General features: G+C 34.9%; 2 protein-coding genes across 2 annotated transcripts in view; both read left to right on the top strand.

Annotated features, from left to right (window-relative positions):
* Window positions 1-13989, top strand: part of LOC137624778 (serine/threonine-protein phosphatase 2B catalytic subunit 3-like) — a 568901-nt gene that overhangs the window by 308637 nt on the left and 246275 nt on the right. The window lies entirely within an intron of this gene.
* LOC137625068 (tudor and KH domain-containing protein homolog) overlaps window positions 1-13989 on the top strand; it is an 81109-nt gene that overhangs the window by 41853 nt on the left and 25267 nt on the right. Inside the window, exons 6-9 of the mRNA XM_068355997.1 lie at window positions 5429-5533; window positions 6306-6419; window positions 9411-9509; window positions 12613-12851. Coding sequence (XP_068212098.1) covers window positions 5429-5533; window positions 6306-6419; window positions 9411-9509; window positions 12613-12851 — 557 coding nt within the window. The remainder of the gene's footprint in view (window positions 1-5428; window positions 5534-6305; window positions 6420-9410; window positions 9510-12612; window positions 12852-13989) is intronic.

Below are 13989 nucleotides of genomic sequence, written 5' to 3'. Positions count from 1 at the left end.
GTCTTGCATATTCATTTCTCTGATTCACAAGTCCACTTTAGCCAACTGTCTCCCTTTTTGTTTGATCTAGATGGTTAGCTCTGAGAAGGGTTTAGTGTTTAATGTATACTCAGAGGTGTAATTGACTGATATGTTACCAGTAAGATCCCAAGAAATCTCCCAAGGTAGGGGATTATCAATGAATCCAAGGCTGTGATAGGAAGTCGTAAGCCTGGATCATTTAGTGGATCCTCCTTATAAGTAAGGAAATATTAAGCATTACCCCAGAAGTACATTTCTCTGGAGATGCTGAGAAAAGAATTTGAACTGTGATAAATAATTTTTTTCTTTATTTGAAGCACACTATATAGTTATTGCTACAACTGGCCTCCTTGAAAATGCATCTAACCTTAAATTTGTCTCCCAACCCCTTTGAGAAAAACTAGTGAGTGGGGGATAATTTGTCTGGGTCAGTAAAAGATTTAGTTTTCTTGTATTTGCTTCCTGAAGCACCTTTTGGAGTAGAAGTCTAGAAAACCTTTACTGTACTTTCTGCCACCTCATGAATGACACAAAACTGGTCTTGAATGACAAAAGATATATTAGAACAGCCTTTGCACCCTCTAGCTTATCTGCATAGCAGTGTCTGTTGCCAAAAACAAGCCTCGGAACTACCAGGGATTGCATTTAGTGAATCTACTTGAATTCAAGGGCTAAAATATTCCAAACAGTCACACATTTCAAACTTTAGTTATTATACATATAACTATATTTCTGAGGTCAGCTTTCATAATTTTAAAATTAAATTCTCACAAAAAATTAGTTAGTTATTCTGTTACGTTTGTACTGAAAAAATTTATTTAGGTGTGAATTGTAAACTTCATGGTATGTACCGTATATTTACGCTTATAAGACAACCTTTAGATAAGATGACTGAAAATTATGGTAGATTTTGATTCATTTATCTCATATCTGTAGTATAAAATGACTGCTTAAATGCTAGCTTTTGCAGCATCAGATACCCCATCAAATAATGGTAATTTAATGTTTATGTTATTACTGATGTTGTTTCCTTAGAAATTCAAAATAAATTAAAAGGGAAACCACTGTTTTGTATGCATTTTATCACCAATTATATCGGAAGAATGAATAAACGAATGTGATAATTAATGATACAAAAGCTCTTGGTAAACTTTATGAAAACTGTTATTTATTACCTCCGCCAACGAAGTTGGGAGGAGGTCTTGTTTTCGCCCCTGTTTGTGTGCGTGTTTATTTGTGAACAGCTTCCTGAACACAATTTTAATCATAGCGTAATGAAACCTTTAGGGATTAACTAGAAATTGTTAAATTTTGGAAGGTCAAGGTCATGGTCAAGCAAAATGTCCAATTCACGTAATCAGCCATAAGTTTGGACATCGCTGTCACATAGATTTCAAACTTGGTTCATAATTGAGTGTATGACAATCCATACCAATTAATACATGCTAAGGTCAAAGGTCAAGGTCAAGAAATAAGCTGCCAAGGCAGAGGCCTGCGCTCTACTGAATGCCCCTCTAGTTATAAGATGTTTTGGAAATTATATTAAAAATACTTTTTGTTTTTCTTATGTAAGTCAACCCTTAATGGTCAAGCAAAATGTCCAATTCACGTAATCAGCCATAAGTTTGGACATCGCTGTCACATAGATTTCAAACTTGGTTTATAATTGAGTGTATGACAATCCATACCAATTAATACATGCTAAGGTCAAAGGTCAAGGTCAAGAAATAAGCTGCCAAGGCAGAGGCCTGCGCTCTACTGAATGCCCCTCTAGTTATAAGATGTTTTGGAAATTATATTAAAAATACTTTTTGTTTTTCTTATGTAAGTCAACCCTTAATTGCGTTAAATTAAATCAGCTGATGATGTTTACATTTTTATCGATACAGAATTATTCCTCAAATAGACTATTTATCATGAAGATATGCTAATAGTATGTAAGGTAAAAATTTATTTATTATTTCTATTTTATTTCATATTGTGAATCTTTTAATGTATGAGAATGGTTATCATCTTGAGACCAATGCTAGCCTACCGATAAAAACCACTTTGAATTGAGGGTTAAATTTATAAAATTTATAAAATTTATAATTTTCAGAGGGGGATTTTAGGATTTAAAGGTTGTCTTATAACGAGAAATATACGGTATACTGTACAGTATGTACTTTGTTTAATGTCCAGTCAGGTACAGACAGACCAAGTGTCCTAATGAAGATAGAGTAGACAGTCTTATTCAAATAGAACAGACAGCCTTATTCAATTAAATTGAGAAGAGCCTCTTCTTTCTGTTATCAATTAAGTCTTCATGATTCTTTGTGCTGTACAGTACAGTATTGTAATTTTTTGATATATTATAGCAAAAAAAGGTTACATGAAGTTTCATAGTTACTGTATACTAAATATATTTATTTTACATTTTGCTTGCATTTTTTTATGAGATAACATTCAACATTTTAGGGCAAAGATTCAAACAACATGGGTTACTAAATGGATTTTGCAGTTTCTGTGCGGTGCCTTCTTCACCTCCTTTTTAGCCATCTACTTTACTTTCAATCCCACTTCCTTTCTTCCATATTCCTGTCCAGTCTCATTTAACTTGCTTCACAGTGCAACTGCTGGATTCAGGAGGAACCTCCTCCTCTTTTCTTGCCAGTTTTTCAAAGGAGTCTTATCAAAATCCTCAAGATAGCTTCCACTTGGAACCTCATTCTGAAAATGAGTCTCCTGTTAAGCATTTATTGTATCAAACTTTAACAGAAAATCGCATTGATTTTGCATTGAACTAACCCATCCTTAAGGACATTTATTGGTGTTATCATTTGCTTGTGACTTATGGTAGAGAGGGCATTGTTAAAAATGTTTTATTGCATCTAGGTGCATTTTCTGGCCAAGAAGAAAAATTGCCCATCTATCTCTAGCAAAGGAATTTTACAAGAAGAGAGTAAGATTTCTTGCATTTAAATGTTCTAATTTAAGATTTCCCAAAAATAAAAATATTCAATTCATTTTGGTTGAATTAAGCAAATATTGTATAGTCAAGTCCTCAGTCAGAATAAAGCTCTTATGAAGGTCATTATTTGGATTTATAAATCAACAGTATCTTTATTAGTTAACAGTGTGAAATGCTCTGTTTGATAGATATTGCTCTTATATAAATGAATTAATCTTTATAAAGACCAGTTATTGTGGATAAGTAAATGTCACTTAATCACTAGCATTTAGTGATGGACCTTGATGCTTATGGAGGTGTAGACCCAAATGGTATTTTTCTTCTGCTTTTTATAAAGACTGCAAATTTCTTAGCTCCAAAGTTATCTGTTGTTTTGCGCAAGTTACCAAGAAGAGGAGCTTTTAGCACTTGTTGGAGAATTGGTAATGTTACTTCTCTATGTAAATGTGTTTGTCCAACTGATTACCGCCCAATTTCCATAACTCCCATATTATCTAAAGTTTTTGAACGTCTTATGGCAAAACGTCTTAATAGGTTTGCTGAAGGTAATCATCTCTTCCCTAGTTTGCAATTTGGTTTTCGTAAAGGCCTTGGAGCATGTGATGCCCTTCTTACAATCTCCAATGCTGTACAGAAATCCCTTGATTGTGGTCAGGAAGTTCGTATGATTGGCCTTGATTTTAGTGCTGCCTTTGACCATGTTAATCATGAGGCCCTTGTTTTCAAACCAAACAGTAGGGAGTGGGTGAGTCGTTTCTTACCATTATTATTGATTTTTTAAGTAATAGATCTCAAAGAGTAGTTGTTGATGGGCACCATAGTGAGTACTGTATAGGAATGTGATGTCCGGTGTTCCACGGGGTAGTGTTCTTGGCCCATTACTTTTCATACTATATACACATGACATGTGGTTTGGCCTAGAAAACAAGCTTGTTGCATATGCAGATGATGCTACTCTCTTTGCATCAATTCCATCCCCTGAATGTAGATCTGGGGTTGGTGAATCCCTTAATAGAGATCTAGCTAAAATTAGTGCTTGGTGCAAATTATGGGGTACGAAATTGAATCCTAACAAAACTCAATGTATGATTGTGAGTAAGTCAAGGACGGTGGCTCCTCAACATCCGGATCTCAGTATTAATAATGTTTCTTTAAATTTGTATGACTTTTAAAATTTTAGGTGTGATTCTCGACAGCACATTTACTTTAGAGAAACACATTAGGTCTGTGTCTTCTTCAATTGCAAAAAAAAATTGGCTTATTGAGAAAGTCTTACAAGATTTTCGGTGACCAATCTATTCTGAAGAAGTGTTTTAATTCTTTCATTCTACCTTGTGTTGAGTATTGTTCTCCTGTCTGGTCATCAGCTGCTGATTCTCATCTTAATTTGTTGGACAGAAACTTATGGTCTATTAAATTTCTTATTCCTGATCTAGATATTAATCTTTGGCACCATCGCTCAATTAGTTCATTATGCATGTTGTATAAGATTTTTCATAACTCTGACCATCCTTTACATTCAGATCTCCCTGGACAATTCTATTCTGTTCGTAATACTAGGTAGGCAGTTAATTCTAATAGTCTGGCCTTCTCCATCATGAGGGTCAATACTACACAGTATTCTAGAAGTTTATTCCAGCTGTGACCAAGTTGTGGAATGATCTTCCTAATCGGGTAGTTGAATCAGTAGAACTTCAAAAGTTCAAAATGCAGCAAATTTTTTATTTTGACCAGGCTGACATGAGTCTTTTTATAGTTTATATATGACATATCTGTTTTGACGTTGTTAATAGTTTATATATGACATATCTGTTTTGACGTTGTTACTGTTTTTAGAATGATTTATTGTTAATTTGTTCTCATCATATATTTATTTCCTTATTTCCTTTCCTCACTGGGCTATTTTTCCCTATTGGAGCCCTTGGGCTTATATCATCTTGCTTTTCCAACTAGGGTTGTAGCTTGGCTAGTAATAATAATAATAGCATTATTCTCTTGTACTTCCTTAATTTCGGAAACATCAGTGTGAGGTATTAGGCCCTTTTTTCTTCTAGGTTTAAAACTTGTGCATATAAAGCCATTGCTGTAGGTTGTGATTGTTAAGAAATTAAATGAAATAAAAGCTGAAGAGCCGAAAAGTTGGCATAGACAAAAGTTAAAAAGCTTGTAATTTCATGGGCTTAGTTGTCTTCTGGGAAGTTGACTGCTGTATATATGTTCTACAAAATAAAGCTAAATAATGTTAATGCTTGACAGGTTATATGAAAGCATGCACAGTTACCATCTATTAACATGCACTATGACCATCCTTATTGTTTAGGTATAGACATAATAAAAAGGGAAAGTTATAAATGTGAAAATAAATTTTTAATGATGTATATTTATTGTTCTATTTTTAAAGTGTGAATAACTTGTAATGAAGTGGTTGGTTAAGCTTAATTTACTTGTGTTTTGTAGGTGGCTGAGGAAGAAGAAATGCGTCAGCAAATTCAGAAATCTGCCATAAATATGTCTTTAAGGGCAAGAGGAAGGCAGAGTACTCATGACAGTGATGACAGCCAGGTGAGTTGCAGAAATGTACAGTATTTTACTACTAAGAAATTTGGTTCGGTAAAGAATGCAATAATTACACTTTAAGCTTCTTGGTAAAGGAGTTAAAGCTCATTAAATTTGGACATTTATCCTAAAACTAAAAAAAAATTTCTCTTGTAATTTCTACGTACAGTAGAGTAGCGTTGAGATTAAATGTTGGTGTGTTGTATCTACCAAGTGGATAAGCCAACTTGCATTGATTTTCAAGTTGTTGTTTCATCGCAAAGTTAGATTTAACCTCTCTACTTGGACTCCAGATTGTGATTTTGTGTTTCAGGAAGTTCTATAATGGTAGAATATAAACTATTTACAGTATCATTTGAAAAATTTTGTTTTAAGTCACAACAAATGGTTAGACTCAGACAATTTGATAACTTGTGCAAATGCATAGTAATGATTGATAAATAGTTATCAGTTGATGAGCTATTGATAAAGAAATAGAAGTTATATGTTTATTCTTTACCAAATTATTGGCTATTTAGTGTGCATTTTGAATCATTTTTCTTTTATTACTATTGGCTAATAAGAAACCAAATATTTACCCACAAGCTGGTGGTATGTGATTAGTGACCTTAGTGATTACATTGTACTTTTTGCTAAATTCTGACAATGGAAGCCTCTATTTACCAATATTTTATACCTTGGTATTGACTAATAGCTCAAACAAACTCATGAGAGTCATTCCTAGCCATTGTGGTTTGGCCAAGTAGTTTCATGATATTCTCAATTATCATTTTTTCAGCCTCCTTCCATGAGCAGCTCATTACACCAGGAGTCTCTATCAGCAACCACTAGTGACCGTTTCATTGAGGCTTATGTGTCGGCTGTTGATTCTGCCGCCCATTTTTGGCTTCAGGTGATTAAAATGATAATTCAGACTTTCTCTGCTTTGCAGTGTATGGAATTAGATGAAACATATCTTTTACTATTATAATTTGGCAATGTAAATATATCTTTCAGGGATTAATGACTTGATAACTTTAGTTATTAACCTCTCATATTATCAGTTTGCTCAAAAATTATTAATAACATAGTCTAAGGTGTGAAATTTACAAATATGATTCCAAGAAAAGTAATTTCTGTTCCTACTTATTCCCTTTGCCAATCATTTTTTCATGCACTGTGTTTGCTGGTCATAGATTGGTCATATTTCCACTGACAACATTATACAAAGGTGACTTAATCCTCTTATATTTCATTATGATTTTAATGTTATTTTTTGCTAATGGGCAACATGTACAAATGATTTTCATTGTCATTGTAAATTATTTTAACGCATGTCTGCGCCACTTTTATAGAGTAATGGTCTCTTCCAGAGAATTTATTTTTGAATGAGTTGTGAAAATTGGAAACAAATACTGTAATGTTGAAATAAATTGACTGATAAGTAAAAGAAGACAGAAGAGATCAAATTAAAATTAGAAGGCAAGGAACTTCTCTTTCATTAAAAAAAAAACAGCTGGGGGGTGTAGGGAGAAAAATACAAAATCCAGAAAAAAATTCAAGGAACTTCATATGGCAATGGACAATGTGTATACGAAATATTTCGTCAAAATTCCTCTTACTTTCATAGCTATAGGGTAATTAGAAAAAGTATCTCAATAAGCCAACAAGAAAATGCCGTATCTCTTCTGTTATTGTAAATTTTGATAATTATTACATTTTAGTATCTAACAAATTCTGAGCAATTGCATCTGTAGACATTCCTTGAATCACATGTAGAGTGCTTAGTCACTTCAGTCTTCAGTGCGAGGTGAACCGGGGGGAAGAGTACACATTTTAGTTTTCCTCTGACATTCCCTTTGTTTTACATCTTTTTCTTTGGTTTGGAAAGAATTTCATTATGCCAAAGAGGAAAAGACAGTCAAAACATCTCACTAACATACAGAAGAAGAAAATTTGCTCAAATGTCCACATTATATCAGTGATATTATTGGAGTTAGTGAAGGAGAGAGAGATTAGGAAAAGACGGGGAGGGGGGGGGGGATGAGGAGCCTAAAGAAGCAAGATATTGTGCAAAGGGATCATCATATATGATCAGATTATGATAAACTTCATAGTATTAGTTTATGAATACCCAAAAAGGAATATAAAATTCACAATAATTATGATTTATTAATATTGTCTTTGTAAAAATAAAAAACATTTGAGTTTGCTTTTACGTCTGTTTTTCTTTGTTTTTGCAAGAATTTCATCATGTCAAAGAGGACAAGACAATCTAAACATCTCGCTCACATACAGAAGAAGAAAATTTGCCCTAATAGTTGCATAATATCGGCAGTATTCATGGAATTAGTGAAGGAGAGAGGGAGAGAAAAGGAAAAGCATGGAGGGGACCAGGAGCCTAAAGAAGCAAGATTTTGATTTATGATTAAATTATGTTAAATAACATAGTTTTTGTATATTAATACCCAAAGAGGAATATAGAATTCATAAAAATTATGATATATTAATATTGTCCTTGTAAAAATACAAAGAAAAACTTTGAACAGGCATACCTCAAAACTATACTTATTGACCTTCAATTTCTATAATCTCCCTTAGTTTTAAAGCTATAGCATTGAAATTTGGTATATTACTTAGAAAGACATTATAGAACAATGAAACGATGCTATTTTTTCCAATTTTTGTTTTAATTTTTTTTCTTCCGTTTTCCCTCTGATTTATAGGGTTATTTTTTTACCATAATGCAAAAATTCATATCTAGCAAAAAATGACTTTTAGAAAAAAAAAAATAATTCACATGGTGGGTGGTCTGTATCAGGTCTTTATATGGTAGTAATCACAGGTCTTAATATTAAGTATAAGAGGAGGAAATAGAATTTGAAAAATGCTTATTTTAGGGATAAATCGCACGAGTGTCACGAAACCGAAGGTCAGAGGCAAAAATCATATGTGGTTAGATGTCCCAAGTTAAGTGGTATGAATTTCAAAGCCTTGTCATTAAAAAAAGACGCTGTCCATCCGGCTCCCTTGAATTTTCTCTAGCCTCAAGACAAAACATTTCTTTATTTGAGGCTTGAGCTAGACTAATTAAATTCAAAAGATCATCTGTTCACTGCTGTGCCTTAGATAGAATTCATAAAGGATTCAATTGTATAACTTTTCAAATTTTTATCACTTGATAAGTGTGTTAAGTTGAAAGATTGCTTTCATATAGCTATAATTCAATCTTTTCTATAGAAATTAAAATATGGATCTTTTTAGCTCTATTATTATTTTTAAAGGAAGGAGTTTTACCAGCCCAATAAGTCAAGCTTGACTCTCACAGCGCTGGCCCGAAATAAAATCGGGATATAAAGAATTATAAGATTATCAAAATTCAATTGATAAGGAAAAAATATAAATAAATGAAAAAAAAAATATATATGTATATACAGTATATACTTATAATCTTTAAATATGGGTGAATAGATGGATGATAGATATATATATATATGAAATCTGAGTGATAAAAATAATTAACTATATATTAAATCTATGTAATTTAAAAAGAATTAGTAAAAAATCTTAGGTAAAAATTTAGATTCTATCAATAATAAGAATTCTAGAAACAAAAATTACTTGATTCAGTTAAAATGTCAGAAAACGTTTTCTGTGTGCCACAATCCCGGTGGTTGACATATGGAATTTGTAATCCATTTTATGTAATGACCATTGTATACTTTGTTCCAATTTTGCAGTAGTTTTCTTCCTATTTTTGTGCACTATTCACCTGTAGTACACAGCTCAATCAAGTTTGGCTGTGCATGTTCATAATCTACTGTCACTTTTTCAAGAATCATTCGATATTTCTTGTTACCTCTTTAGAGTACTTAGTATTAAATAAATCCTTTTATTTAAACAGGTTGTTGGTTCTCGTTCCATTCAGCTAGACAAACTGGTAATTGACATGACCGAGTACTATGATTCTGCCGAAAATAGAGAATTGCATGAGTTAGAAAAGGTAAGGATATCTTATTTTTTTTATTATACCTTGGATATATTTTTTTTGTATGAACCTCCCGTAGTGATCATATTGCTTCTCTCTCGAGGCTAGTTAAATGTCTATGTCTACCCTAAAACTAAAAATATTCCCATTTTCTCAACTAGTGATAGCCCTTCCCCTGTAGTATAGAATTGGGATTGTATGGCAGTAAACCATATTCCTTTGGTTTTGAGTTCCTTCGTCATCCTGTTAAAGTTCTCGGCCCTACCCATATCCTAGGAAGTTCCACAGAAACTCATTATTGATTATTATAGATTGATAGGGGATGCTTTATCCTGGTTTTTCTATATATTCTTGTGAGGGTTGTTCAGGGGATGTGAAGCTGGGTAGTAATCCTCATTCTCTGTGTCACATGCTACAGGGAAAGGTAATGATCTTAGCCTAATTTGCCCTGTTCCGAATTCTAGGCTAACGTTTCAAGTTGTGCCAAGCAGCTCTGGTTTGCCATTCAGTCAGGGTTCATTTGGTACACAGCCCATTATGGAGTCGGTAGCCTCTCATCGAGCCTCGCTCTCTCAAATTACCTAAGCGCTTCTATTATCAGACCCTCTTATTTCTGTGATGTGAACAGCTCTATATGACCAATGTATTCCATGATAGAAGATTGGAGAGTCACCCAGAATACGATCTCTCCTTGGATTCGACATGACATTGACCTCGCACTGAATCCTGAATCTTCTCATCGTGATCGTAGACCTAGAGCTCACGACATTAAGGGTTGTACCAACCGTGTGTCACACAATTGTACATAATTCCTATTGTATATATTATGCTTGTATCTGCGCTCTTCCCTCGCACTAAAAAGAACCTGAATGATCATGTCTCCGGTTTTCCTCTGAACTTTGTCTGTCTCTCGAACATGCCATGTCCTGTTGCCTTGCCGTTTTGTATATAAAGGAGAGTGTTCTATAATAATATAACTATCATCCACCACTCGCTCGCACCCAAACCAACGACTTCTACAGCCACTCACTGCTGCTAATCGGCGCAGTTTTTACGATTTTTACTACTACCTCTCCAGATTCAGGGCACCTTTTTAACATGTTCGGTATGTCATTTTTAGAGGGGGAGCCATGTACCAACCGTGTGTCACACAATTGTACATAATTCCTATTGTATATATTATGCTTGTATCTGCGCTCTTCCCTCGCACCAAAAAGAACCTGAATGATCATGTCTCCGGTTTTCCTCTGAACTTTGTCTGTCTCTCGAACATGCCATGTCCTGTTGCCTTGCCGTTTTGTATATAAAGGAGAGTGTTCTATAATAATATAACTATCATCCACCACTCGCTCGCACCCCAACCAACGACTTCTACAGCCACTCACTGCTGCTAATCGGCGCAGTTGATTGCTTCCTGCCTTTGCGCTCACACCCTCTCTCGGCACCGTCACATTGGCATTGGTGACCCCGGAGTGACTCGCTCCTCCCGCCTCCATAAAGGGGGGTGTTCCTTAATAAACAACTCAGTCGTTTCCAATCTGCCTTTGATTTCACAACTCTTCTCTCGGCCCGTCACAGGGTATAAGCACATCCCTAGCATTCAAGAGAAACTTATCTCTGGCGTAACAAGTGGGTGTTTGGCATCATCAGACAACCTTTATCGCCCATTACCTGCAAGATGTAGCCCACAGAAACCTAGATATGATGTCCCTGGGTCCTGTGATGGTATAAGATACTTCAGCTCCTTTACTGGACAAGTTGGTCGAGGGCAGATGTTACCCAGTGTTAGTATGGGATGAATGGATAGAATGACTAGCCTTTTTCATCCTTCATTTTCCCCTCTCTTGGGGCACTGTATCTGGAGGACACTGCAAGCTATCCTACCTCCGACTGTAGGTAATAACCATTTCCCATGCGTGGTCTAAAATATATGATATATTTTATGTCCCCGTCCTCCTTGTGAGGGGGAGGCAGGCAATGTCTTGGTTAAGATGTGTATCTCACTATTTTTACCTGGTCAAGTGACAGTACATAGTTACCACTCACTCACCATGAATGCTCAGGCCGTCAACTCTCCTGCCTAATTGAGAGTTCACGAAGTGTTACGGAACTTGTATTACGCACTCAGAGCTCAGAACTGTACCCCAGGTCAATTTCCACCCAGTTGAGTTAAGGATTTCCAACCACCTAAGTGTGAGTCACCATAGTAAAGAGCGAATGGTTTGTGTTCGTGTCGGAACAAATGACAAATTTGGGAGTAATTTGCATTTTGCCTAACTATACAAACCTGAGCTCTTTACTCATACTTATCCCACCATCAGCTATCCCCTAGAAAGTCCTACTAAAAATCAAAAGTGATGTAGACTCGCCGCTACCCTGCTAACTAGCGGAGGGCCGTTGACACCTCGCGTTAAAAGTTTATGGCTAGTTTCAACTGCACTGGAAACATATATCCTTAATAAATGTCTCAGATTTTTGTAGTTATGAAAAATAGAAATTCCAAATTTGTCATATCTGCAAGTTGCATATACCCTAAGTATATAATAGGGTGTATATTACATTATATATATGGAAGTATATTAGGAAACTGAATCAGGTGTAAAGGTGTAATTTGATTAGATCTTATAACTAAATTGCGACTAGAAATATTAAAAACCTCTATGAGATGACATTGTATGTTGCATAAACAAAGATTGATATGATCTATAAGTGTGATTTCACTTACCATAGTTTATTGTAAAAAAAGTTCTGTTGTATATTGTGAGGTTTTAGGAATTAAATTACAGTTCTTGTAGGAAAGCTATGAGTTTGTAGTTAGATAAAACTGTTCTTGGCACTAAATGTATTGTTCCATATAAATCCATAATGCATATAATTAATACTGTTTTCCAAACCCTACTGATCTTACATCTATTATTCTAGACAAGAAAAAAAGTATGGCTTATACCTGTTTGGGATCAGTGGGTTGATGCAGTATATGTACATTATCTCCTTTTATCTTTTTCTGTATGATTTACTACAATATCTGTGACATTCAAAGACCACTAGTGATAGCTGTAAGTGAGTGATATTTATGTATATAAAAATTGTTTCTATAAGCAATTTGATTTTATTACAGGTCAAAGAAGGGGACATAGTTGCTGCCAAGTTTCCCCATGACACTTCATGGTATAGAGGCCGTGTTTGTAAGTATGAGCACGACGACCTAGACCCATCCAAAAGTATGGCCACAATTTACTACGTTGACTTTGGGGATACAGAACCCATTTCCATGGAGAATGTCTGTGAATTGAGATTAGACTACCTCAAATTGAACTTTCAGGCAGTTGAATGTTATTTGGCAAACATAGATCCTGAGTAAGTATGTTATTGTTAACACTTAGAAATGAAACTATTTTTATATTATATTTGCTGAATAATGTATTCCTTTATTGAAGCCAGGGTGTAGTTTTAAGTGATTTATTGCTATTCATGACTGAAATTGAGATCTCCATTATGTAACTTGATATGATTATACAGAAAAGATATATAATATACAGGTGAACATATTTTTCCCTGTTCTCAGAAATGCATAACTGATCAGAGTAGTGCATATCTACTAGTTCCACCCTAAGTTTACTGAAAAGTTTTAATTGACTAAGTCATGTGATTTTCACGTTCATTAGTTACCTATCCCATGATTTTCTATGACCAAAAGTGTGTGGATAAGGGAACTTTATTTTTGCTTGCTGGTTACAACAGAATAAACCGGGCATTATCCTCTACATTTTTTGCTCTCATTCTTAACACTAGTGTATGCAGCCATTTTTTTTTAGATTATATTTAAAATCAATACTTCCCATTTTTATGGGTTAGTGGTTCTTTGAAAAGTTCTTAATGGAAAATTTGCAAATGAAGAAAATGGCTAATGTACAGTATTTTGAATTTGTTCCCATGCAAATACTGTACAAACCTTTTGTCTTTTGAAATATGGATGTGTCTTCAAGGGTGCTAGAACAGCCTTTGAATCAATAAACAAGGTAGTAGGTTAATGACAGGTTGCAGGACGGGGAAGCTCCACCAACCTGGATTTTCTAAATACCATAGCCACTCAGTCTTTCTCTTCCAAGCTACTGTAGATGACAATGAACTCGGGAATAGGTAATTCTGCTCCTTGATAGTATCTTTTCCTCAGGAGGTAGTTACCAGATTCAGACCCAGTGTCGCCTATACCTTCGTGCCCGATAATGAATACTCCTTGTCTGGTGGACACACCTGGCTCCAGCAGTGTTCCCTGTATGATGACACGGATGAAGTGCAGTGTCAGTGAGTGTCCCTACTGCTTCTCTTGTGACAAAACCCCTAGCGTAGTGGATTGTGTTGTGGTTGGGCCCTCCTTCAAGGGAGTAAGTCATTATTTGTTGCCCAAAGCATGACTTCTCTATGACAAGTGATGAAGATTGGTTGGCAAGTAGGGGAGGTTTGCTATTTCTCTTCCTACTCTGCTAACTATTCT

Source organism: Palaemon carinicauda, chromosome 31 (genome assembly GCF_036898095.1).
Source record: "Palaemon carinicauda isolate YSFRI2023 chromosome 31, ASM3689809v2, whole genome shotgun sequence".
Lineage (NCBI taxonomy): Eukaryota > Metazoa > Arthropoda > Malacostraca > Decapoda > Palaemonidae > Palaemon > Palaemon carinicauda.
Note: the sequence above shows the minus strand (reverse complement) of the source record. Positions and strands in the feature narration are given on the sequence as shown.